The following is a 23,870-nucleotide window of genomic DNA, read 5'->3' as shown; positions in this document are numbered from 1 at the left end:
AGGTGATTCGGGGCTCGATCCCAGGACCCTGGGATCATGACCTGTGCCGAAGGCAGATGCTTAACTGACTGAGCCACCCGGGTGCCCCACCAAGGCTCCATTATTTAAAAAAAAGAAAAAAAATGTATTTCTCAATTTGTTGTATGCCTTTGGTCAATTTCCAGAGTCCTAAAACAATTGTTTTGGATGATTTTGCCCCCATTTTATCATTATTTTGTGGGGGAGAGGATTTCCTGAACTCCTCACTCAGCTGTTCTGGATGTTCCCCCATTAGTGGGGGGAAATTCTTGATTCTCTGAGCCACAGGATGTTTTAGAAGAAAGGAGGACTCCTGAAAAATAAATCCATGCAGCAGGGATGGGGGCTGCAAAAGCCATAGGACTTGAATTTTCCAAGAGCTGGGAAGTGAAAGATAGAAAAAATAACTTGTAAGTAGATTCTCCTCTCCTATCTTTTTTGAGAAACCAACAGAACATGCTGTGTACAATGGAAACCAGAAGGAAGGGAGGTGGCCTTCTGGAAAAGCAAATTAAAGTTAAACGAATAGGAAAGGAAGAAGAAAGAACAATGAGGAAGAAAGGTTAAAGTTTGCTTGTGCTGTCTCATCGTCCTCTGGCAGTTGCTGGGAGCTGTCCAACAGGACACATGAATGATGGGAGAGGTGAGGGAGCCTCAAATCCTGCTGACGAGTAGACACTATCCAGCTGTCCCAAGTTTAACCTTACGATAGAAACAATACATAAATAATTGTGTTATGGTAATAGTATGGTAAATAGTCAGAATCCTCTGAGATCTTACTTGAATTAAACAAAAGAAGTCCTTGCAAAAATCTGAGAACATAGTGGGGCAGTGGTTGAAGTGGGAAGTGGGGGGAAAAAAAAGCTGGGATGAGCTAGGTACCATTGTAGTTCGTTCTGAATCTAGACACCATCTTATCCGTATCCTGGGTACATCTGGGTCTCTTCCCCAAGGTTCTGGAATAGAATGTGAGCACCGTGAAGCCACTCAGAGGTCATATCTGTTTCCGCACCGTCCCCAGTGCCAGGCCTGTGGGTAGGATGTGTTCTGTTCTGAGGGAAGGAGGGATCGGCCTTTAGTCCAGTGGAACACTATTATATTTATAGAGGGGTTTTGAAGGGACAAGATGAGGCAATCTAGCAATGAGAACCCACAGAACAAAATTAGACCCAGAAGTGCCCTGGCAATAATAGATTGTACCTTTCCTATTTTCCAGGTAGAAAACGAAGCACAGGAGGCTTAGAGGCACTCCAGGTATTATAGGTTCATGGCAATGACTGTAACTTGGGTTTTCCAGCCCTCCGTGTAGTTGCCCTTTCAAATGGCAAAAATGCTAAGAACCTCTTTTATCTTTTCATTTTTTTTTTAATCACACAAACACTCTTTATTTAACTGGTGTCATTATTTAACTGGTGTCATTGTTTCTAGTAAACTCAAAATTTAAAAAAATGGTGGGGGGCAGGGGTTATGGGACTCTGCAGCTGGGCCGAACATACTGGGGAAACGGTACTAATTTTTTCCTTGAATCTAGAGTTGGGAAGTCATTCCTGACTGGGTTTTTTATTCCCAAACCTTCACCTCATGTCCTCACGGCATTCTCTTTCCCACTGTCTGTATCCTGTGATATCTCAGATCGTCCTTAGTGAGCATTTCCGGAGCACCTCCCATGGGCCAGAGCGCACACTGGTGAGAAGGCCCTCCCCTGCCTGTAATCCACTGGTGTTCTGTCCTCATCGCATGCACTTGGCATTTTTGTATACAAAATTGGAATTGTCACTTCATAACCTGGGTGTTCTCAGGGCTTGTTAAGCCTTTGCTTGAGGCTTAAATAAGTCTTTTCTCAGCATGTGTCCAGATGAATAGGTAACCAAATACACTGTAAATGCAGGGGAGAACTCCTCAGAAATTCACCCGAGGAAAAGCCCTGACGTTATTTATACATTCAACCAATTCTCAGTCCCCTGGGGCAGTGATGCAGTTGCACAGGGGATGGGTCCATTTCCCCCTTCCTCCTCTCAGCCTTTGCTGTCCAGAAGGCTCACCGGTGTACCCATCAAGGGGATGGGAAATGAAGGCTTATTTTGCCATCTGTGGAGGTTTGTGGTCTCTCTGTTTTGACAGGATTTAATTACAAGACTTTTTGAAAAACTATGACCGACTCGGACAGACACACACATTCAGGCGAGGAGAGCCACAACAGAGACAGCAAGAGAGATGATGGCGGAGGGAACACTGAGGAGGGGTTGTGGAGAGATGGGGGGTTGCTGAGAAATAGGGGAGGGCACACAGGAAGTCAGGAGGAGACATCCGCAGGGAGAGCTGGTGCGTACGTGCACACAAAACCTTTATGAGGAAAACACATGCAGAGACATGAAAAACATGGAGAGAGAAAGAGACAGGGAGAGAGAAGACAAAAATATGGATGGAGGTGATAGAAACCCTTCCAACCTTAGGTTTAACCTATTCCAAGAGGACTCTCTGATGGTTCGAAAGAACTGTAAGTTTTATTTTTAAAAGTGTTCTTATTGGGGTGCCTGGGTGGCTCAGTCGTTAAGCGTCTGCCTTCGGCTCAGGTCATGATCCCAGGGTCCTGGGATCGAGCCCCACATCGGGCTCCCTGCTCCGCCGGAAGCCTGCTTCTCCTTCTCACTCCACCTGCTTGTGTTCCCTCTCTCGCTGTGTCTCTCTCTGTCAAATAAGTAAATAAAATCTTTAAAAAAAAAAGTGTTCTTATTTAAAAAATGAGAAAGCGTGGCAGAAGGCACAGGTCTTTTCCCTTTGTTGATGAAACGTCTTTAACATCGAGTCAGCCATTTTCTTCTGTGGCTCTGTTGGTTGGCAGACGTCGATGTGTGGTCATTCACTTAGTGCCCACTGCAGGAAGCAGTGCCTTGTGCCCAACGTGGGGCAGGTAAGAACCAGGATCCGGCGGATGTGTGTCAGGGTCCCTGCCGAAGGCCCAGCGTCTGAGCCGTGTCCATCTTGTGTTTTCAGTGGAAACAATCGCACAGCTGCCCCTGTCACCCTGCCGATCGAAGAGGTCCTGCAGACCTTACAGGACTTGATTGCCTACTTTCAGCCCCCAGAGGAGGAGATGCAGCACGAAGACAAACAGAACAAGCTCCGCTCACTCAAGAACAGACAGAACCTTTTCAAGGAAGAAGTAAGTAGAAAAAATTAAAATTGAGATTCTCATTGTGAGAATACATAAATACATAAATTCCCAGAGCTAAAATATCCCTATGATTGCATTTAGCTTTGTCTCCATGCATGCGCGTAGTTATGAAAGAACAAGAGAGAAAGGATGCTGGGAAGAAAAGGGTTCGTTGGAAGCCCACCTTCCCTGTCTAGCACGCGTGGTTACGCTCCCAGTATACGTTGTAACCATGCACCTGGGCACACTCCAACCAAACTGTTTTTGAAAGCTTCAGTGCCACAGTGCACATGTATATCCAAAATCTATTTTCCAATAAATCTCAGCTATTAAAGCATGGCATTGGCTGTGTTTCCCAAATTTTAGAAGGTGTTAGAATTACCTAGGAAACCTGTTTGAAAAAATACAAATGCCCAGGTTCTACCACCTCTGAAATGACTGAGGACCTTAGTTTGAAAGATAACAAAGCCGGGTCTTACTTAGAACCTGAGCGTCTAAGTCACTAGGGATGAGACCTGGATGCAAGGAAAAACTAATGCGGGACTCAGGAGGCCCTGGCTCAAGTTCTGGCTCCATCCCTGGCTAGGTGTGATCTTAGAAAAGTCACATGCCTTCTTTGACTTGGATATGATGATTTGGCAATAACAGGTCATGGTCACACTCCTGCAGTGCCCCCATTCCTGGGGACAGGGCTTGTCCCTTGGGCGTTTCCAAAGTTAATGGCATATAGACACATCCCTGCTCAGTCTCCTGATTCAGGCAGACCAGCTCTGGGGACATGATGCCTGAAAGGCTACTGAAACAATATCTCTTTAAGAATAACTAAGCACGGATGTTTTCACTGGGTGGCATCATATTGTAATTTAGAAGAAAAGCAGTTAAAATCCACTTTTGGTTTTATTGTCTCTAAATTCTACCCTTTTGACAGAGGAGAGGGAGGAAGCAAGCATGGTTGTCTTGTGCATCTGAATGGAATTTCTTGAACTTCCTTTAGATTTAACAGGAAAATAGGAACTGTATCGAGGGCTGTTTCTGGGTGAGTCAGAATCATTTCACGCCAGGCCCAGAGCAAGCTTTTGTGAGACTCATTCACGCTCCCTCTTTCAATATGTCCTTAGATGGAGTTAAACACATGGGGGCAAACCTGTCATGAGGAAACTGCTAACTTGGTTCCCCACCCCCCCCACCCCGCCATGGATGCTCTTTCATGTCTCTGGGGCATAAGAATGTGTATTTTGTTTTTAGGAAGAAAACAAAACCCAAACTGGCACCATGTAGGTCTGTGTGCACATTAGCATTATCAGCTATAAAAGGTGAATGACCTGGGAGGGAAAATAACAAAAGGATCCTCCTTTCTTAATCGAGAGCTTTCACTTGTTCCCCACCTCTCCTTCACAGGGAATGTTGGCCCTTGTGTTAAACTGCATTGACCGCTTAAATATCTACAACAGTGTAGCACACTTTGCAGGGATTGCAAGGGAGGAGAGTGGCATGGCTTGGAAAGAGATCCTGAACCTCCTGTACAAACTGCTGGGTAAGCACACGCATAACCTCTCCCTGGGAAGATTTCCAAGGGGGCGGGGGGTCTCTACAGCTTGGCCGATGATCGTCTAGCTTCATTCTTGGAAGCTTCTTCTTTTTTCTTTAAGATTTTATTTATTTGAGAGAGAGAGAGCACAAGCAGGGTGAGGGGCAGAGGGAGAAGCAGACTCTCCACTGAGCAGGGAGCCGGACGTGGGGCTTGATCCCAGGACCCTGGGATCATGACCTGAGCCAAAGGCAGCCGCTTAACGACTGAGCCACCCAGGCGCCCCTTGGAAGCCTTTTCTAACCGTTTGATTCTCACCCAGCCGTTCATTCTGTTAGCCAGCAGCTTATTGTGCTTCCCACACTTAGAGCGAGAAGTCAGCAGCAAGCGAAAGCAGGTGGGGATCGGTTTTGCCAAAACGACCCATAAAACCCTTGACAGTCACTTACTGCCTCTGAACCTCAGCCCCTCGTCTTTGAGATGTGGGAGCGAGACTGGAACGTGTTTGCGGTGCCCTCCGCGGTTAGATTTGGACACCTGAACGTTGAGGACGTTTCCTTTTTGTAGCTCTGACCTCTCACTGGCTGACTGTCGGTCAGTTGTGGTTCCCACTGCTCTGGCCCACTCGTCATTTCCTTTTTGGTGGGAGGAATAAAGGCAGAGAGTAAGGAAGTTCCAGCACCCAGCCTTTCTTCTCACAGCACGGAGTGGGGGTGATGTCCCACAGCCTGTGGTAACCAGTGCCTCCACACGGGCCCCAACCACCACACTGTAGGGAGCAGGGAAGCAGCAGAAGACAGTGTTGGCCTGTGTGAGAAGGGGGCCACCGGTAGTTGCCCAGATGTGATGATGAGGCAGCATTTTGGGGTTTTGCTCTGAAGTGTATGTCCCATTAGAGGGAGTCCGTAGAAAGTTGAGTGGGTCAGAGGGGAGCCGGAGACGTCAGGTTGGACCCCTTCTTGATGTCAAGGGTCAGGCTGATTGGACTACCGCTGTTCTGTGTGACCTTGTAAAATCCCTTCTAACTCTAATACCTTCCAACTCTAATGGTATGTATGGCTCAAACTCAGTAATTTTTACAACAGTAGTAGTTAATAGTTACTGAGCTTTTCGTGCCAAGCAGTGGAATATCTCTTTTCGATCTGTGGAACAACACTTTGAGGTATAGGTACTGTTACCCATTTAGTCATGAATCAGAAGAAACTGATGCTCAGAAATGTCATAACTTCCCTAAGGCCATACATGTAGTAAATGCGAGAACTATGGTGTGAGGCCAGCTGACACCCCGCCCCCCGCACCCAGCTTGTTGCAGCTGACCTGGAAATTGGACTAAATTCTGCTCTCCTCTAACTGTGGAGATACAAAGCAGAGGTCCTGAGGAAGACCTTTCCTTATCCAAGTATCTTTCAAGCATCTGTAAAACCCATCTTTGAAAACCAACAGCATGAGGAGCAAGTGCATGGACTCAGTTTACGTGGATTTGTTGCAGAGGCCAGGTCCATGGAAGGAAGGTTGCTGGGTCTAGCTCAGTGAAAATCTACTGACCGTGTATTCTCTCCCTCCCATAGCAGTATCATCTACCAGTGGTTCTCAAACATGAGCAGGCATCAGAATCAGCTGGAGGGCCGGTTAAAACACTGATGCTGGGTCCCATCCCCAGAGTTTCTGATTCAGTAGATCTGGGATAAGGCCGGAGAATTTGCATTTCTGACAAGTTCTCCAGTGACACATTCCAATCCTGGGGCCACACTTTGGGAACCATTGTCATATGCTGATGTGTTTTAGATATTTTAGAGTTTCACATTTCCTTATTATTTGCCTATTAGTTTAACCAACCTTTCCAGCTCTTTTCACTAGGATGCCTCTCTTTAGCTCTGGAAAATAGCAAATCTCTAGCTAGGGTTAAGAACAGTGCAAAAAATGGAGTTCTTAAACCAGTAACCAAGCAGATATTTTCTTACTTATCCCTATCTGAAGTAATTTTATTAGTTTGTGTGTTCATTGTGTCTTTTGTCTTCTTTGTAAAGGCAGGAGATCTGCCATTGGGTTCCCACTGCTCTGTTCCCAGCAAGTGGACAGATGTTCAGGACATAGATTCTCTGGAATATTTGAATGAATGGTAGATTTTACTCTTCCAAATATAGGAACTACTGTATCCAAGGGTTCAGAAGGAGAAGATTGTTACACTCGGTTCCTTTTAGTTGCTAAGCAGATGAGGTTTTTGACAGCTTCCCAGGTTCTTACGCTCAACTCATCCGTATGCCCTTTAACCTGCATGTTCAAATGTGTCCTTTGCAGCTGCTCTCATTCGTGGAAACAGAAACAACTGTGCTCAATTCTCTAACAACCTGGATTGGCTAATCAGCAAACTGGACAGACTAGAATCTTCCTCAGGTAAGAATTGACAGGAAACAACTGTAGAAGGTGGGTTTTTTTCTTTCTTTCAAAAAGTAAGAAAGTTGAATCTTTGAATAATTCTTTCTTCCACTGAGTTGTAAACAACCCTCAGATTATTACCCCAACAAAAAGAATGTCCTAAATCTTCCTGGCACTGCTCTGGCTTTATGTGACAACTCTAACCCAGACTTCAACGATTTCCTTTTCTGTTTCATTTTTCACCTTGTGTGTTCGTCTTCATGCCCTGGATCCTTTAATCGCCTCCCCCACACACACCCCAGGTTCCTGGTCTCCTCCCTTGTTGCCTGCACTCCTTTTCTTGGGGTTTCTAAATCCTCTCTGGACACACTTCTCCTAACTGTTTGGGTTAGAAGCAGACTGAAGGATGAGAGGAGGAAATGATGGTCCCCCCTCTAAAACCTCAGTCACTCTTGACATCGTATCTATAACCCTTCTTGATGACTCACAGAGAATTTGAACCAGAGAGGAGTTATCGAGGGTAGGTGGCTGCAGTGAGGCTCAGAAGTTGTCTTCCTCAGTTTTGAGTGAACATGACAGATGTGGGCCCCCCCTTCTGGACGCTGAAAGGTTTGATGCTTTTTTCATTGTCTAGAGATGGCTGGAGCTTGAACAGACCGACCAAAGGAAGGCTCTCTTAAGGACTCCTTACCTATACCTGTGTCTTCCCAAGCCTCTGTTTTCTTCAGTGCCTCCTCTATGGGCCAGATTACATTTCATAGTAATTTATAAAAGCCTCGAGAAACACAGAACCAAGGGGAATTTTCTCAGTAAAGCCAATAGAGATACTGGCCAACCACTTCCCTTGTGGTTTCATCATGGTGTGTTACCCTTGTAGGTGCCAGGCTGCGAGGGCACCAGCTAGCTTTCCTTTAGCCTTCACCTAATACAGAAAACCATGCAGTGTGCCAAGAAAAGGAGCAAAGACAAATAGTTGTTATTTAGTGAGTTTATAGTTTGCTTGATAACACCAGTACTTCTGAAATGAAAATAATTTCTGGGGTGGTTCCTAGAAAAATTCTCATTCAAGGAATACTCCAGATATTTTCTAAATTACTTGAAGGACCTTTAGAATTTGTAGTAAACTGGGCATTTGCTTTTTTTATATATGTTTAGGTATTGCTTGGCTTGACCAAATTAATAATTTCATTTTACGTCCACTTCTCTGTAATTTTTTTTAAGTTGAAGTATAACTAACTGACATACAGTGTTATATTAGTTTCAGGTGTACAGCGTAGTCTACGATTCTATACAGTACCCTGTGCTCGTCAAGATAAGTGTATTCTTCATCCCTATCTTACTCGCCTCCCCTCTGGTCACCACCAGTTCTTTATATTTGAGTCTCTTTTTTTCTTTGTTTTATTTCTTTAATTCCACATAGGAATGAAGTCATCTGGTATTTGTTTTTCTCTGACTAATTTCACTTGCTGCTTCTCTCTATTTTGACATAGAAGGATCCATGTTTTTGTCCAGGAAGGAGGGAGGTGCGGCCAATGCTAAATAAAACTCCCCTCTGAATTACAGACGAGGTGGGCTACCGAGGCTCCTGAAGTCTACAAGACATGGCCACAGTCTGTCTTCTGGCCGGAAATGTTTAATAGAGTCAAGGAACCGATAATATCCTGTCCCCTCAGGATTATCTTTTCACTCATAATTTAGGTTTCTAGATGATGGTCGGTTCCGCAGCTTATTTCATGTCCAGGTGATTTTTGTGACATTCATGCAGGTATCTTGGAAGTTTTACACTGCATCTTGATTGAAAGCCCAGAAGCCTTAAACCTGATAGCCGAGGGCCACATCAAGTCCATCATCTCGTTATTGGATAAGCATGGACGGAATCACAAGGTGGGTGTCGAGAAGAAGAACCCAAACAGGGATGGCCTTGACCTGGCTTTTCCCTCCCTGCTGCTTCATAACCGGTGTGTGTTACTGAGAGCAGTGGACTGATCTCTTTCTCAGCTTTGATTTGGCGGTATGGGGGCACCTTGGGAAACTGAGGATCTGAAAGACCCTTCCTTGCCTGGGAGCACACTCCAAGCCAGTCACACTGGGTCTTGCATGTTCTCTCTCTCTCTGTTTCCACCGGCTTCCCAAGCCCCACTCACTGTCTTCAGCCCTGAGCACACAGCTGACGGGGGCGGTGGGGGAGGCCACCTGCAGGACTTGCTCCCACCCTCGGGCCCAGGAACTCAGTAGTGGAACAGCTAATACCAAGCTGTATAAAGAAGAGATACAAAAATCAGATAAAACTAGTATAGAAAGTCTTGGCAATTGGCTTGTTAGTGAATGAAATCAGATTTGCCCTGAGTCGAACCAAGTGAAGTAAATGAATCTACATGAGCAAGTGAGAGGACTGAAGCTGCCAGGCCTTCCCTTTTTTTTTTAAAGATTTTATTTATTGATTTGACAGAGAGAGACACAGAGAGAGGGAACACAAGCAGGGGGAGTGGGAGAGGGAGAAGCAGGCTTCCCGCTGAGCAGGGAGCCTGATATGGGGCTCAATCCCAGGACCCCAGGATCATGACCTGAACCAAAGGCAGATGCTTAATGACTGAGCCACCCAGGCGCCCCAAGTCCTTCCCTTTGATACAAAACAGCTGTGTGACTTGGGGCCTCAGTGATATCCTCTGGGCAGTGGAGATAATACCACTTCATTTACTAAGGTGGAAAGCTCTATCAATTTTTTGAGGTGTCTTAAAGTTCTACCTCTCTAATTATATGGAATTATATGGCTAAGACAGAACAATCTGCAGGGAAAGTCTATTAAAATGTGTTTTTTCCTGACCTTTCAATATCTACCCTGTAGATGGGGGTTTACTGCCCTGACTAATGGGAGTGAGCAGGAGGGTCCTCAGGCTGAGGGGGTGTATTTCAAGAGCAGGTGACATGAGGGGCAGCAGCTGTGCTCCTGCAGAGTGGAGAAAACTCAGCTTGGTCACTGGCCTTCCTCCTTTGGGGGCACTGCTCATTTGAGACACATCTCAGGGGGTCTAGGAGAGCAAGCCTCTGCAGCATCGCTTAGGTGTGTCTCCCTTAGGAAGCAAAAAAGCCATGGTCCTTAGTATTGGTGAAATTGCTTGGCAAAGAAGAGAAAGAAATATGTGGGGCCTGTAATTGCTTTCCCGAATGTGGTAAATCAAAAGCAGCATCAGCCCAGCGTCTGTCGGCTCCAACATGTTCCTTCCCGTCTGCAAAGCATAATAAGAGTAATTGATAAGCACCCAAGTAACACATGATCCGAGCCATGAGCTACATACAGATGTCAGGAGGAGCCCTCTGACAAGAGAAAAGCTGCTGTCTCGTTTCATTGCTCCTGGGTCTTCTTTATGATCATACCACATAACGCGCTTAATGAATAACCAGCTTTGTTATGGCTTCTGTGAGCCAGAAGCCACAAAGCATGTAATGGATGTCACTTGGTGGCAAGTGGATGACTATTCTGCCCTTTCAAAGGGGAGAAATCGGAGCCTGAGTGAGCTGAAGGACTTTGCTACAAATCAGTACCCGGTCTGATATGTGACCCGAGTGGTCTAGCAGAGCAGTCTTTCATCTTCTAGAGCCAAGGTGCTGTTTGAGAAATTCCTGCGACGTTGTGAAAGTTCAGGCAATATGTTCTTGGCACATAAAAGCCTCCTCTTGGATATATCCCTTTTTTGTCTCTTGGTGGATTTTTGGATGAATGTTGGCTTGCCATGAATTCAGGCCTTCCCTTAGAAATGATCTGAGTGGATAACACTTATTTTCAAAGAGAAACCTGTCTCAAATCATCACCAGGGCTATTTGTGGTAGCTTTGTAAACAACGGCAAGGCCAGACTTCTGTTTTGACGCGTTCTCTTTGCTTGGAAAATGCCAAGGTGTGGTGGTTTGCTCTCTAGGTGGCTCCTTTTTCTCCAGTCCTAGGTTTTCACATGTCTCTGATCTACTCACTTAGTTTTCCATGAAGACAGTGACTGAAAATATCGAGAATTTTTGAACCACCAGGCACCTCCCAGCTCTTCCAATAACAGCAACAGTAATGATGACGATGATGATAGCGAACATTTATTTTGCATTTGACAAATGCCAGCTACTGTCCTCCGTGTTCACAGGCATTTTCCTTTGTCCTCAGGATGACCCCAGGAAGTAGCATTCTTATTTCCACTTGACCGAAGCAAGGCTGGCACGTGGGCCTTGAGACGCGAAGCCACCTGCCAGGGGCCACACAGCTAATTTATGACAGACTAGGACCAGACTTTGGGTCTCCCACTCACAGTTTCATATTCCTCCCAGTGTTTCTCAGACTGTGGTCTGTGAGCGTGTTCTTCGGGGTCCACATGTTCTGTGAGAATATTTTTAATTTTGTGTTCTTATTTTTAAAGTTCTCTAAATACAAAACCATGCAGTGAAGAATTCATAATTAGAAGGCATTTTTATACAAGTTAGTGTTTCTGGGACTGGAATTTGAACGCCCCTCTGGGTCCATCCACGGTCTTCAGGGTCGTGACATTTTTCTTTTAAAAAAAGGTTCGTACATCTCATGGGTTTGATGAACCCCTTTTTGTACCATTCCAGCTCTAGTCGCAGGTTGAGAACGGGGAGCGTATATGGTAGTGGCGTTACTATGCCTTCTCTCTTCTAAGATTTTTCACTTGTTAGCTCTCTCCCTGCCACGGAAACCATTGCCACTCATCTAAAGCATGATCGAGTGGAAGTCAGGAAATTTGAGGAAAAGAACCCAAACTTTGGAGTGAAAAGGACAGGAAAGGGTGTGCTCACAACATTCCTTTCTCTCATTGTCCCCTGCCCCTCGACCTCTTAGTGACTTGGTTCTTGCTGATGCCCCCTGCCGTCTCCTCACTTCTTAGCTTTCCAGGACCCATCATAATTCTCTCTGACCTTCAGTACTTTGTTCAAATACCACTCTCTCCATGAAGCTTTTTCTGATTCCAGTTGAACATGGTCTCCTCATTTCAAATCTTATACAGCTAGCATGCCATTACTTGGTGATTCCACTCTGCCTTTCAGACTGTCGTTAGGTTTACACATAGATGTCTCTCACAGACTCTAAGTTCCTTCAGGGCAGTGACCAACTTTGCATTCCCCCCCCCCCACCGCAGTGCCAAGCTGATACGTTCTACATGGCAGGCATTTAATCCATGTTTGTTGAAGGTGTAATAAATGAATAAATGAGTAAAGCCAGAATCCATTCCCACCTTACTTACTATGTTGGTAGCACTGATTTTATTGTTTGGTAAAAAGAACGGTTATGGAACACTGTTAAGTCACCTTCTCATTTTCCCATGGACTAAGCATCTTGTAATAAAATAGCCCCTTTTTACTTGGCCCCAAACCTATCCTACTCCAGCTCTCAACATTGTCACAGATAAATGTTTTTTATTTTTGTAAGGATTTGGAGCCACTCGTGAGAAAAATATATTGTAAAATAGTATCATAATGGGTCCTGGGAAAGTATAAATCAGAATTGAAGGTTTGGTCTAGGTGGGGGGGAGGGAGATAGAACACAGGTAATCGAACCATCCACTTCCACACAGTTGCTAAATCATCTCTGAGCTCCCAGGCAGCCAAAGCAATATAGAAACATTTCCTGCCACCCGGTTCACATCCACAGCAAGAAAAAAATCTGTTCCTCGGGGGCTTCAGAATCCTCATTTTTCAAATCTAGGACTTGATTTAAAAAAAAAAATCACAGAATAAGTACAATTAGCATTTTTACAGCATTTACACAGAATGAATACATTTTAGCATGGAGCTGTTTTTATAGACAGAAGCTGAAGGACGGAATGAAAGAGCCAATGACGTTTCTGTGGATATACAATAGGTATTTATTTTTAAAGGAGAATTCCCATGTAAGCCTATGTTTGGGATAGAGACTAAAGTGGAAATAAAAAACAAACTGAGAGGATCTTGAATGAACTGTGGTGTCAGTAACGAAAAGGATAACAAGCAGAAGCCAATGGCCTCCACAGAATGAGCCAGGGAAATTTTCAAGTTGGGCCAGTGTGTAAATTAGAAAAGCCTAACTCCTAAGACAGACAACCCCACATTCTCATAAGGAAGATTTCTTTTTCCACATCATAGCCCTAGGCCAGTCAGTGGGAGTTCTCCAGTCTGGGAGACCCAAGTTCTTTCCATCCCCTAGAACGGTGTTTCACAGAAGGCAATGTGCGTACCCATCATGTTAGAATGAAGGCTCTCAGCTGGTAAGTCTGGCAGGGGTGGGGGTGCATGGGGTGCTCCTAAGCCCCTACATTTCTGGCAAGCTCCTAGGTAATGCTAGTGCTACTGGATCACGCTCGGAGTAAGGAGACCCGTGACTTTGTAATCTTTCCTTGGATCTCTACATCCAGCTGGAAAGAGAGTATGAGTGCAAGGAGGACTCTGTAGAAGATTGAGGTCATGTCCGCTTACCTTCCAGTGCCCACAACTTAGTCACATGACCCCACGTAACTGCAAGGGAAGCTGGGAAGTGTAACCCCTGTGGGCTCAGGACTAGAAGGAAATGGAGCTTGGTGACTGCTGAGCAGTACCTGCCACATCTGGCCATACATCCCAGAGGTCGCTAAGGTGCTCCCCCTCCGTCAGAAGTACACATGACCTCTAGGTTCAATGCTTGTGCATTCCCCTGTGGTGGCCTCATCTTGTCTACACTCCCTTCACCTTTAAAAGAACCCATTTAAGCTTTTTAAGAAAAGGAAGTTTGGCCCCATTCCCCCATTTTACGCTGAGAAATGCCTTCTAAAATAGAGCCTGGGGGCACCTGGGTGGCTCAGTCGGTTAAGCCTCTGCCTTCGGCTCAGGTCATGATCCCAGGGTCCTGGGATCGAGCCCCACATCGGGCTCCCTGCTCAGTGGGGAGTCTGCTTCTCCCTCTCCCTCTGCAACTCCCCCTGCTTGTGCTCTTTCTCTCTCTCCCTGTCAAATAAATAAAATCTTAAAAAAAAAAATGAAATTTAAAAATAAAGCCTAAACAGTGTCAGCCCCATTGCTTTATGGCATCATTTATTTATAGGTGAGACATTCTGTTCGTCTAGTGCTTCTCACAGAGTCTTTTTTCTCCTGGCTGTTCCAATTGTATGTGGATTAAGCTCTGCTCTCCCTCTGGCTATGACAGCACGTCTCCCACAGCCTTCACTCCGAGGCAGGACGGATGAGAATGTGTGATAGGCTGGATGATAAGTATTTAATTTCCTGGCCATCTATGGCTCTTTTCTTAGAATGAAAAATTATCCTCTGGATTTCCAGTTCCATGGTCGATATGTTTCACAGAGCGGCAGTGGTGAGAGTTCTCCGTTAAACCACCTTTGGGATTCTTTTCTGCTTGGCCCATAAATGTGCTTTGTATTTATCTGGAACGAAATTGACATTCAGGGAGTCAGGTAGAAAATTGGTTTGTGAGAAGTATGGATGCAAATGCCACCAACCTGAAGCCATCCAGCCCCACTAAGCACTGAGTCTTAGGGGCCACTTTGAACGACTGAGTTGCAGCCGCCACATTCATGCTTGTTATTTATCGACTGCTGTTTGCACATTCCTCCTGGAAGGAGAGAGGGAGGAGCGGTGCCTGGCCCAGCAGTTTGCTCTGTCAATATAGGAACACAAATCGGAATGCCAGAGGACGGAGCCCAAGGAGATGGTGTGGGTAGGAGGCCGGGGGTTGTTCCCACTTCCCACGTAGCTGGAAAACAAAGAGGAGCAGAAGTGGCTTGGTGGCTGGTCTCATAGTTTCAAGGGCCACTTGGGCTCTTGAACTTGTGTTCTCACTCTAGGGCTAGAAGGAGAGCAGATAGAAGGTTATTGAATACCAGTGTGTGGGAATAGATGGGTATCTTAATGAATTTTGATGATATCACAGCCAGAGACCCAAGAACTGGAATCTGCCCTACTATCCTCTCTACTCACCTACATGAGGTTCCCAATCCTGCTACATGACCTTGGCCAAATGGGAATCTGAGTGCTATTAAATAGCAAAAATTCAACCAAGGAAATTTTAAAGATCTAATTGGCTTTATTAACTGATTCATGAATTGGGCAGCATCCCTTCTAGCAGTAGAGGAGAGCTCCAAAGGACTACAGAAAAGGAAAGGTTTTTTTAAGGTGTGGGGGGGGGGGAAATTATTAACAAAGAATCCATTGTTTTACGCAAGATCGCCCTCTTAAGGGGAACAGATGGGATCTATCAGGAAATTTCCTAGTGCTGATGAGGAAATTTCCATGTTGACTGGTTAAAGGTTACATTCCTAGGGGTTTGAAACTGCTGTTAGCTTAGGTATTAAGTCTTGGCTTACTGACTTGGGACCTTTAACCTAAGGGATGCCATTTTGGGTCTGTGGTTTTCTTTTCAACAGTGCTTTTCGTAAAGAGCTGTATGAGTGCCTGCTGATGCTAGCGCAGAGGGCTGCCAAGGCTGGGTGGGAGCGCAAACTTAGGCTTGAGGCCAATGAAGGACCTTCTAGTGCTTGCCCCTACTCATGCACAATTCCAAGAGGGTGCCATGCCTGGATTTTGTGCCCTTGATGCAATGCCTCATCTCAGCCTAGTCCTGCCATGGCTGGGATATCAACCTAGACAGTCTGTCTTTACAGCTCAGACTCCCACCTGTTTGAGCAGAACAGTGATCACAGGGAACACAGAGTTTGGAGGGGAGGGTCTAAGATGAGGGCAGAGGGGTTAGAAGGAATCCAGCTTCATTTCCCTAAGAGGCAGCAGGCTCCAGCATTGGCTCACTGATGCCTGGTGAGGGAGGTGTGGCGGCCTTGACTCTGAAGAGGTCCTCCCACTTGTCGCCAGCCCCCTACCCCTGAGGCCTGCTTCCTTCATGTGTCTTGGCAGTTGGGTCCTGCCCATGGTGCTCTCCTGGAGGTCCTGAGGTTTGGTTGGGGGGGGATGTGTCCCGCTGCAGTTTCTTGATGTATTGTGCTCCCTCTGTCTCTGCAATGGGGTTGCAGTCGGTGCTCTCCTGGAGGTCCTGAGGTTTGGTTGGGGGGGGATGTGTCCCGCTGCAGGTTCTCGATGTGTTGTGCTCCCTCTGTCTCTGCAATGGGGTTGCAGTCAGAGCCAACCAGAATCTGATTTGTGATAATTTGCTGCCCCGGAGAAACCTGCTCCTGCAGACACGGCTGATTAATGATGTGACCAGGTAAGGCCACCACCGTCATTCCAAAGTGTCCATCTTGTTTCCAGACAGGAAAGGTGGAGGGCTAGTGCTGCCTGCCCATCATTTTCCTGGTGAAGTCGGCATGTGAGATGAAACTGGACAAATGTGTACTTTTTTTAGGGCCTCGTACTCCAACCCCTTTCACAGAGTTTCAAACTTTTCCCCTGAGGTAGCCAACGGTGGAGTGTACGTTCCACCTGAGGGCTGGAGAATTTGACCGGAAGTGGTCTGCCATGTTGCATGTTCTACTTTAACATAGATCTTGTACATTCTCCGTAACATACTCATTTTTATTTTAATGTACCATCTTTTTTTTCCTTAGAATCTTTTAATAGAATGGATGTCCCTTGTTGATACCATGGTTTCTTGCATCCTCTGGCACATGGCCATTGACCCTAGGGTTCTCTGTGAAGTCCAAGATGAAGAGCATGGGCTCACACAGAATCCTAGCCTGCTGGTCCAGAATGTAGCCACATGGGAGTCATGTGAACTCACTGGCCTTGCATCAGACAGGCCTAAGGCTCTTTAGCAATTTTCTACCTAGGCCCACTCCCTAATCTGCAAGGTGAGGAAAGAACTTCTCGGAAATGCAGAGCAGACCTGAGCCATCCACACAGACTTTCTTTTGGTACCAGTCTGGTTTTCCCTTGTCCATCCAAAATGGCGCAAAGCCCCCGGCCCAGACCAGTGGACATCTAAGAAGAGCATTCCAGTTGGAGAGAAACTCCAAATGCTTTGTCCTGAGCTTTTAACCATTTTGCTGGATACATTAAATCCTCTAGCCCTTAACAAGGTTGGCTAAGAGTGGCTTCTGTTCCCCTCTCCCCTTTTTTACTGTTTTAGGTTGAATTTTATTTTTTTTCCAGCTTTATTTATTGAGGCATAATTGACAAAATTGTAGGATATTTAAAGTGTAGAATGTGATGATTTAACATACATATACATTGTGAAAGGGTTTGCCCCGTAAGTTTATTAACAACATATCCTTGACCTCACATATTTACCTTTTTTGTGTGTGTATGTGTGAAAACACATTCTACTCTCTTGGCGAATTTCAATTATGCAATACAGTGTTATCAGCTACAGTTACCATGTTATACATCGGACCTTATGCATCTCATAACTGGAAGTCTGTACCCTTTAACTAGCCTGTCTTTATCCCACCCTTTTCCTCAAACCCTGGCAACCACTTGTCTACTCTCTGTTTCTAGAGTTTGACTTTTTTTTTTGATTCCACATATAAGTAGTTGCATGCAGTATTTGTCTTCCTCTGCTTGGCTTCTGTCTGTCTATCTTTTTCTTTGTTTCATTCTTTCTTGTCTGGCTTATTTCTAATAGTGATTTCTTAACGCTTTCAAGAGGCCATTCTTGTCATTGATGCTTAGTTGAAAAATCTGCTGCTGTGAGAATGGGGGTGCTTGGACCAAGTCCCCAGGAGATGGAACTTGAATAAGTTATTTCTTCCACTTACAGAAAGAAACAAGGGTCTTTGTTACGCAGTCCTACAACATTTTCAGCATCTTTACCCATGGTCAACACTCATCAAATGTTGGTTGCCTTCAGTGGAATAAGGAGACATTCTTTATATTTTTAAATAGAATTAATGTTGTCCTGACACCTCCCACTAAGAACTTCATCAAGTGTTAGAGGCTCTAAGCTTTTTCTTGCCTTCAGTTCACAGTGTGTCCTGTGATCTTATTCAACTTGCTCTCTGCTTTTCTCGGTGCTTGAGAATCTGTAGATGCCACCTGTCCCATATTTCATTTCAGCATTCGGCCCAACATCTTCCTGGGAGTCGCTGAGGGCTCGGCGCAGTACAAGAAGTGGTATTTCGAGCTGATCATCGACCAGGTGGACCCCTTCCTAACAGCTGAGCCCACACACCTGCGGGTGGGCTGGGCCTCTTCCTCAGGCTATGCTCCGTACCCTGGCGGAGGAGAAGGATGGGGAGGCAATGGTGTCGGCGATGACCTGTACTCTTATGGCTTTGATGGACTTCACCTTTGGTCAGGTGAGCACCTTGCCAGAGCTTCGGCCCCCTTGTCCCTTACTGAGAATGATCGAGTCTTGAATTGTTCAGGCTGCAATGATTGTTTTCTGTTGAAATGATACAGACACAAGAGTCTCAACTAATTAGATGGTGGGAAGAGCATCAGACCTGAGATGAGACTGTCCTGCTTTGAAACCATGACTCTAGCACTTCCAGCTGCATGATCCAGTGTGGGTCAAATAACCATTCTCAAGTTCAGTGCCTGTATCTGTGCAGTCCTTATTGCACAGGATATTCAGGACTATATAGTCAAACAGGGAAAGGGACTCAACATTTATTTACTGGGCGGTGAGCTACATGCTTTCATATATTGTTTTTCCTCACTTTGTTTTTACCATGATCCCTTAACGTAGGTAATGTTGACCCCATGTTGCATATGTGGAAACGGCACAAAGATATTTAAGGAATGTATCGCAGTCACACTGAGAACGACCCAGATCTGACTACAAGTCCATTGTCCTGTCAGTGCAGCATGTTGTTTCATGATATACTTTATAAAATGTCTGGATCTATGCTTGACACTTCGTAAATGCCAATCACTTAAAAAAAATTCCAAGCTTCCTTTTTAAAAATACACGGATGCTATCCCCAAGCATGTCCATGGCCTGTGCCTGGAGGAATGGGTTAGCTTCTGCCTGGATGAAAATGGAGGACTGAGTTTTAGGCTTTCACCCAGACCCGGAGCTCTAGCTGTTCTGTCTGTTGTCCACAGAATGTTGTATCTGTGTCTTTCGAAAAAATGAAATTGGAGTCATTGTGTCCCTTATAGAAATCCCTTATGTAAGCGTGCCTCTTACGTAAGAAACCGTGACACATATTCTTCCCCAAATCCAGTATGAGGGCAAAGTTTGTCTTTGTGTATATATTTTCTTTTGTAACTGGGAACTACATAACCCGTCACATTTTCCTTCCTCCCTCAGCCTTCAGGCTAAAACCATCAGCTCGTATTCTGATGATATTTCTTATGGTTGGTCTGTATTTTCATTTGGTCCGTATGGTTTTTTTTTTTTAAGTTTTTTGTTGTACATTCAGTAGAAACTTTAAAAAATTTTTAGAAATGGTGGTGTCAACTTATTTACTTATTTATCCTGGATCATTTGCAGGAAGAAAGAAATCTCTGTCCACATTTTGTGTGTCCCAGGGGACAGTGTGATACAGACAAAAGCAGATGCAAAAATGACAGGATGATGGGTTAGAGTGAAGTGAAAGCCTTGTCTTGTTCTCCTATCGTCCCAACTTACCCTTCCCTGGTTCCATCTTCATGGGGAGTGGAGGTGGATCTTCCCTTCTTAGTTCGTGGAGCCCGTGTCTGGCTGTACAGTAATTGTCTTTAGTGACATCAGCAGATGTCATAAGGTTCTCAGAAAGCTGTCTCTGGGGAAGTGATTTGAAAAGAAAGAGTTCTTGTGCTTATACACATCTACATCTCTTGAGTTTGGTAGGGTTGAATCTGTGAGGAAATGAGCGGAATTGACTTGAGAAAATCATTGCCCCACTGCCTGCTGAGTGCCACTCACCTCCTGCCATCTGGTTGCCATAACCCAAGCTACAGTCCCAGGACACATCTGAAGAGAATTCTGCCTGGGGATTGGCTAAGGAAATATGAAGGACACCTAGACCGTTGGATGAAGCAGATTGGACCTTGTTTCAAAGAGAAACCATTCTCAAAGGAAAAATTTTTACTCAGTCCTTCCCAGATTTTGTAGCATTGCATGGCACACTTAATATATCCCTCTGCAAAATTTGCAGAATGAATACATCAGTGAGTCAGAAGACAAAGAACCCAGTGCACCCAGAAAAGACTACTGTTTGCATTCAGAACCTGAACATCCATCTAGTTGTGTATCGTTCCAGGAGTGTACCGCACTCCCATTATCCCTTTTGTCCTGTCTCCTCAGAAGACTAGGAAGCCAGATGTGCCAAGCCCATGTCAGTCATCACTAGCAGTGTCCCTTCCGATTGGTGATACGGGAAACGGGCTTGGGACTCAGTGCTTCAAATGACTGTGGCTCTCTGAACATTACCCGCACTTAGTAATATAATGCCATATAGGTGGGGCACCTGAGTGGCTCAGTCAGTTAAGCATCTGCGTTTAGCTCAGGTCATGATCCCAGGGTGCTGGGATCGAGCCCCGCATAGGGCTGCCTGCTCAGCAGGGAGTGTGCTTCTCCTTCTCCCACTCCCCCTGCTTGTGTGCACTCTCTCTCTCTCTCTCTCTCTGTCAAATAAATAAAGTCTTAAAAAAAAATAATGCCATATAGGTGTGTTCAGAGAACCTCACACCCTCAGTCCTCAGCATCTGATGAGTTGTGGAGAAACCAATGTCTACAAGACTTACGCCTTTTGTGCTCATTAAAACACAAAGCTTCCTTGGATCGGGCATCATTCTGAATTCCCCACCCAGCACACAGGGAACATATATCTGGCAGAAGGCACTGCAGGTCAATATGCCAACGTGTGCTCCAGCTGAAGAAAGAAGGTCTCTGTTAATGACTTCCACCAGGACAGCAGTGAATTTCAGACTATCTGATGAAAGGATAATTGTTGGATGAAGAAATGAAATGGAAATGATACTCCAGCTTTTACTGCAGGAGGGAGTGGAGGGTGGCAAGGGAGAGACGCTGGGAACTCATCATGACAATTTTTCTCCTTTCTTGAGATGTAAATGCCCAGGTCCGTTAACTTTAAACTTATCTGTATGCATAAATTAAGCTACTGCCTTGAACTGATCTCTACTTATTAAAGTCAATAGATATTGGAAGGAAATATAGTGCCCCTAACACTTTGTCACTGGAAAGAGTCAAGAAGAAACAGCATGGCTTTGGAGTTGTGCCTGGATTTGAATCCCAGCTCTTCTATTTACTGATTTTTTTTTTTGACACAGAAAAAGTTAACCTCCAGAGACTTGATTTCCTCTGATAAAATGAAAATAATGTAGACTCTTAAGAAATTTAAATGATGTGGGGCCCCTGGGGGGCTCAGTCAGTTAAGCATCCAACTCTTGATTTCGGCTAAGGTCATGATCTAAGGATTGTGAGGCCGAGCCCTGCATCGGGCTCTATGCTCAGTGTGGAGTCTATTTAAGACTCTCTCTCTCTCACCCTCGCCCTCTGACCATCCCCCCATTCACACTCTCCCTTGTTCTCTGTCTTTAAAATAAATTGAAAAAATAAAATATTTTTTAAAAATAAGTAAATGAGGGTAAGGAACATGAAGGTCTTGACACATATTCGATACCCAGTAAATATGATTTCCTTTCCCTTATTGACTGTGGAGTCCACTATAATCATAAAGACAATATCCAGAGTTGTGGGTACCTCACTTGAGACCATGAGAGCAGCCCCATCCTAAGGGGATACCTGAGTCCCATGCTGAATGGGAAAGGAAGTTTCAAGTGACATCATGGGATTTCGAATGAACTTTTTCTCCTAGTAAGGGAAAAGCAGTCTTTATAGGTCTTATTAGCCACTGAAGCCTGTGAAATCACTTTCAAGCATCAGCTTTAGAAATATCTCCCATCTCAACACAGCCAACCTGCCCCACAGGCTCCTAAATCAGCTCGGCCACTGGGAATTTCCTTTCAGAAGACTGACTCTATTCTGGTCATGACATTACCTTGCCTCTCCTGACAAAGCGTTCATGTAGCCTCTTGGGACTGCCATTGGGATGAATTTAGCTCAGAGCCACCTATAGTGTGTTCCTGGCTGGGGCAGGAGGGTTGGGGGGGGCAGTTTAACAGGAGGAAATTAACACCTACCTTTTCCTTTAATAACTTTTTCCCTTGCAAAATTGGAATAAGCAGAGGAATTTACCATCCCAAGTGATAAGTGATACAGGAAATGAATGGAGCAAAATTGCCCGACTTTCTAAACTTGTAGATCATTTAGCTCTACAGTCGAATTTGTATGAGGGTCCTTACCTGTCTCCCTGCTAAGATGAGTCCCAGGGTTCATCTACCAAGACACTCCCTGCTGTGACTCAGACCTTTCCAGAAGCCCGGTGCTGTGTGGAGAGGAGCCCTAGAGTGGCTGTAGAACACCAGCATTTTTACATGTTTGGATCCTCTCTCTGTCCAAATGCCTAAGTGTTCGTGTTTTCCGTTCGAGTGCCAAACTCTGCAGTGCCTGGGGCAGTGGAAATGCTGAGCATCAGTGTTTCCATTTGCCTACATTACTCATCAGAAGAGGCTAATTCCTGCAGTAATCTGTCCTTGGGTTAATTTGAAGATGTGCAGCATATGATAAAGTGGGTTGTTCCTTAATCTTCAAATGCTGATTTGGAATGGCCTTTCTGTGCTTCCTGGGACCTTCAGGTAGTCCCAAGCCTCTGAGGGAGGGGCGGTTTCTTCAGAGAAGGAGAGGACACAGGACTCCCCAGCCTGTTTCACTGGGTGGTCACTAGGATTATGGAGTTCCTATATCTTAAAAAGCATTTGAGACAGCTTCGGCTCTGTAACTACTTTGCTTCCCTTCCTTAGAATTCCCTTCTGTTGGTGTTCTGAAGGGTCAGGTACATTAAACATATTTGAAAGTGACTATTTTTTAAGCCCTGTCTTCAATAATGGGACTTACTGATTTTAATAATGCAATACAGTGACTTTTCAAATCACTTTCTGGAGTCAGCCCTCAAAGCTATGATTCTCCATATTGTTAATTTTTCCTGATATTACAAAAGACATTCCTACAATGTTTTGGCACTTTTATTTACTGTTAGCCTAGTAATTAAAGTTTCTGGAGTTACAGAAACAAAAACAATAATAATAGTATTTATTGTGGGTTACAATGTGTCAAGCACTCTCTTAATCACTCCACATAGAATAATTCATTCAAAACCTGAAACAACTTCATGACATTATTTTCACTTGACAGATGAGGAAACTTGAGTCCACAAAGGTAAGTGACTTGCCCAAGGTCACACAGTAAGTGACAGAGCCAGTTCTCAAGCCTAGGGAGTCTGGTTGTAGAAATGCCCATTTACTGCTACACGCTGTACCTCTTGAGTTACAGTATACAGGACATCAGTCATTTGTTTCATTAAAATCATAGGAATCATCATGGTACCTTACAAACAACCCTTGATAGCATCACTGTGGGCATTACTGTCCCCATTTCTTAGACATGGAAGCTGATTTTCTAATAAAATGACCTGTCGAGGTTCATGTAACACATAAAGACTTGGTGTTTGAACTTAGCCCTCCTTGACTTCACTTCTGCTCTCTGCCCCAACGCCATCTCATGCCACCTGGGGTACAGGACTCTTCTGAATCATTTGGAGCCTCAAAAGCCCTCACAGCGTGAGAGATTTCTTCCTTTAGAAGAGAACAGATTTCTAAAACCCTGTACAGAAGCCATTACACAATTCCCTTATTTTCTAGTTGGAAAATCTTTACTCACATTTTAAAACTAAATATACCTTATCAGATGATCTTTTACAACATGAATATTATATGAAATGGACTTTTTTATTCAAATAGACTTCCCAAGATGTTGCTCTAAGCACTCACTAAGTATGTGCTTCCTATCCAGTAATTATCAAGAGTGTCCCTTTAGT

At 44.9% G+C, this 23,870-nt stretch overlaps 1 protein-coding gene across 1 annotated transcript in view; it reads left to right on the top strand.

The window, feature by feature from the left end:
* The window catches only part of RYR3 (ryanodine receptor 3), a 518,087-nt gene that overhangs the window by 259,651 nt on the left and 234,566 nt on the right, over nucleotides 1-23,870 (top strand). Inside the window, exons 13-19 of the mRNA XM_073877464.1 lie at nucleotides 3,013-3,181; nucleotides 4,571-4,706; nucleotides 6,999-7,094; nucleotides 8,842-8,960; nucleotides 16,119-16,252; nucleotides 18,040-18,281; nucleotides 19,033-19,117. Of these exons, the coding sequence (XP_073733565.1) occupies nucleotides 3,013-3,181; nucleotides 4,571-4,706; nucleotides 6,999-7,094; nucleotides 8,842-8,960; nucleotides 16,119-16,252; nucleotides 18,040-18,281; nucleotides 19,033-19,117 (981 nt within the window). The remainder of the gene's footprint in view (nucleotides 1-3,012; nucleotides 3,182-4,570; nucleotides 4,707-6,998; nucleotides 7,095-8,841; nucleotides 8,961-16,118; nucleotides 16,253-18,039; nucleotides 18,282-19,032; nucleotides 19,118-23,870) is intronic.

The sequence above is a fragment of the Callorhinus ursinus genome, unplaced genomic scaffold (genome assembly GCF_003265705.2).
Source record: "Callorhinus ursinus isolate GAN/ISIS: 27379988/994484 unplaced genomic scaffold, GSC_fseal_2.0 scaffold25, whole genome shotgun sequence".
NCBI classification, from domain to species: Eukaryota; Metazoa; Chordata; class Mammalia; order Carnivora; family Otariidae; genus Callorhinus; species Callorhinus ursinus.
This window is presented reverse-complemented; position numbering and strand designations above follow the sequence as displayed.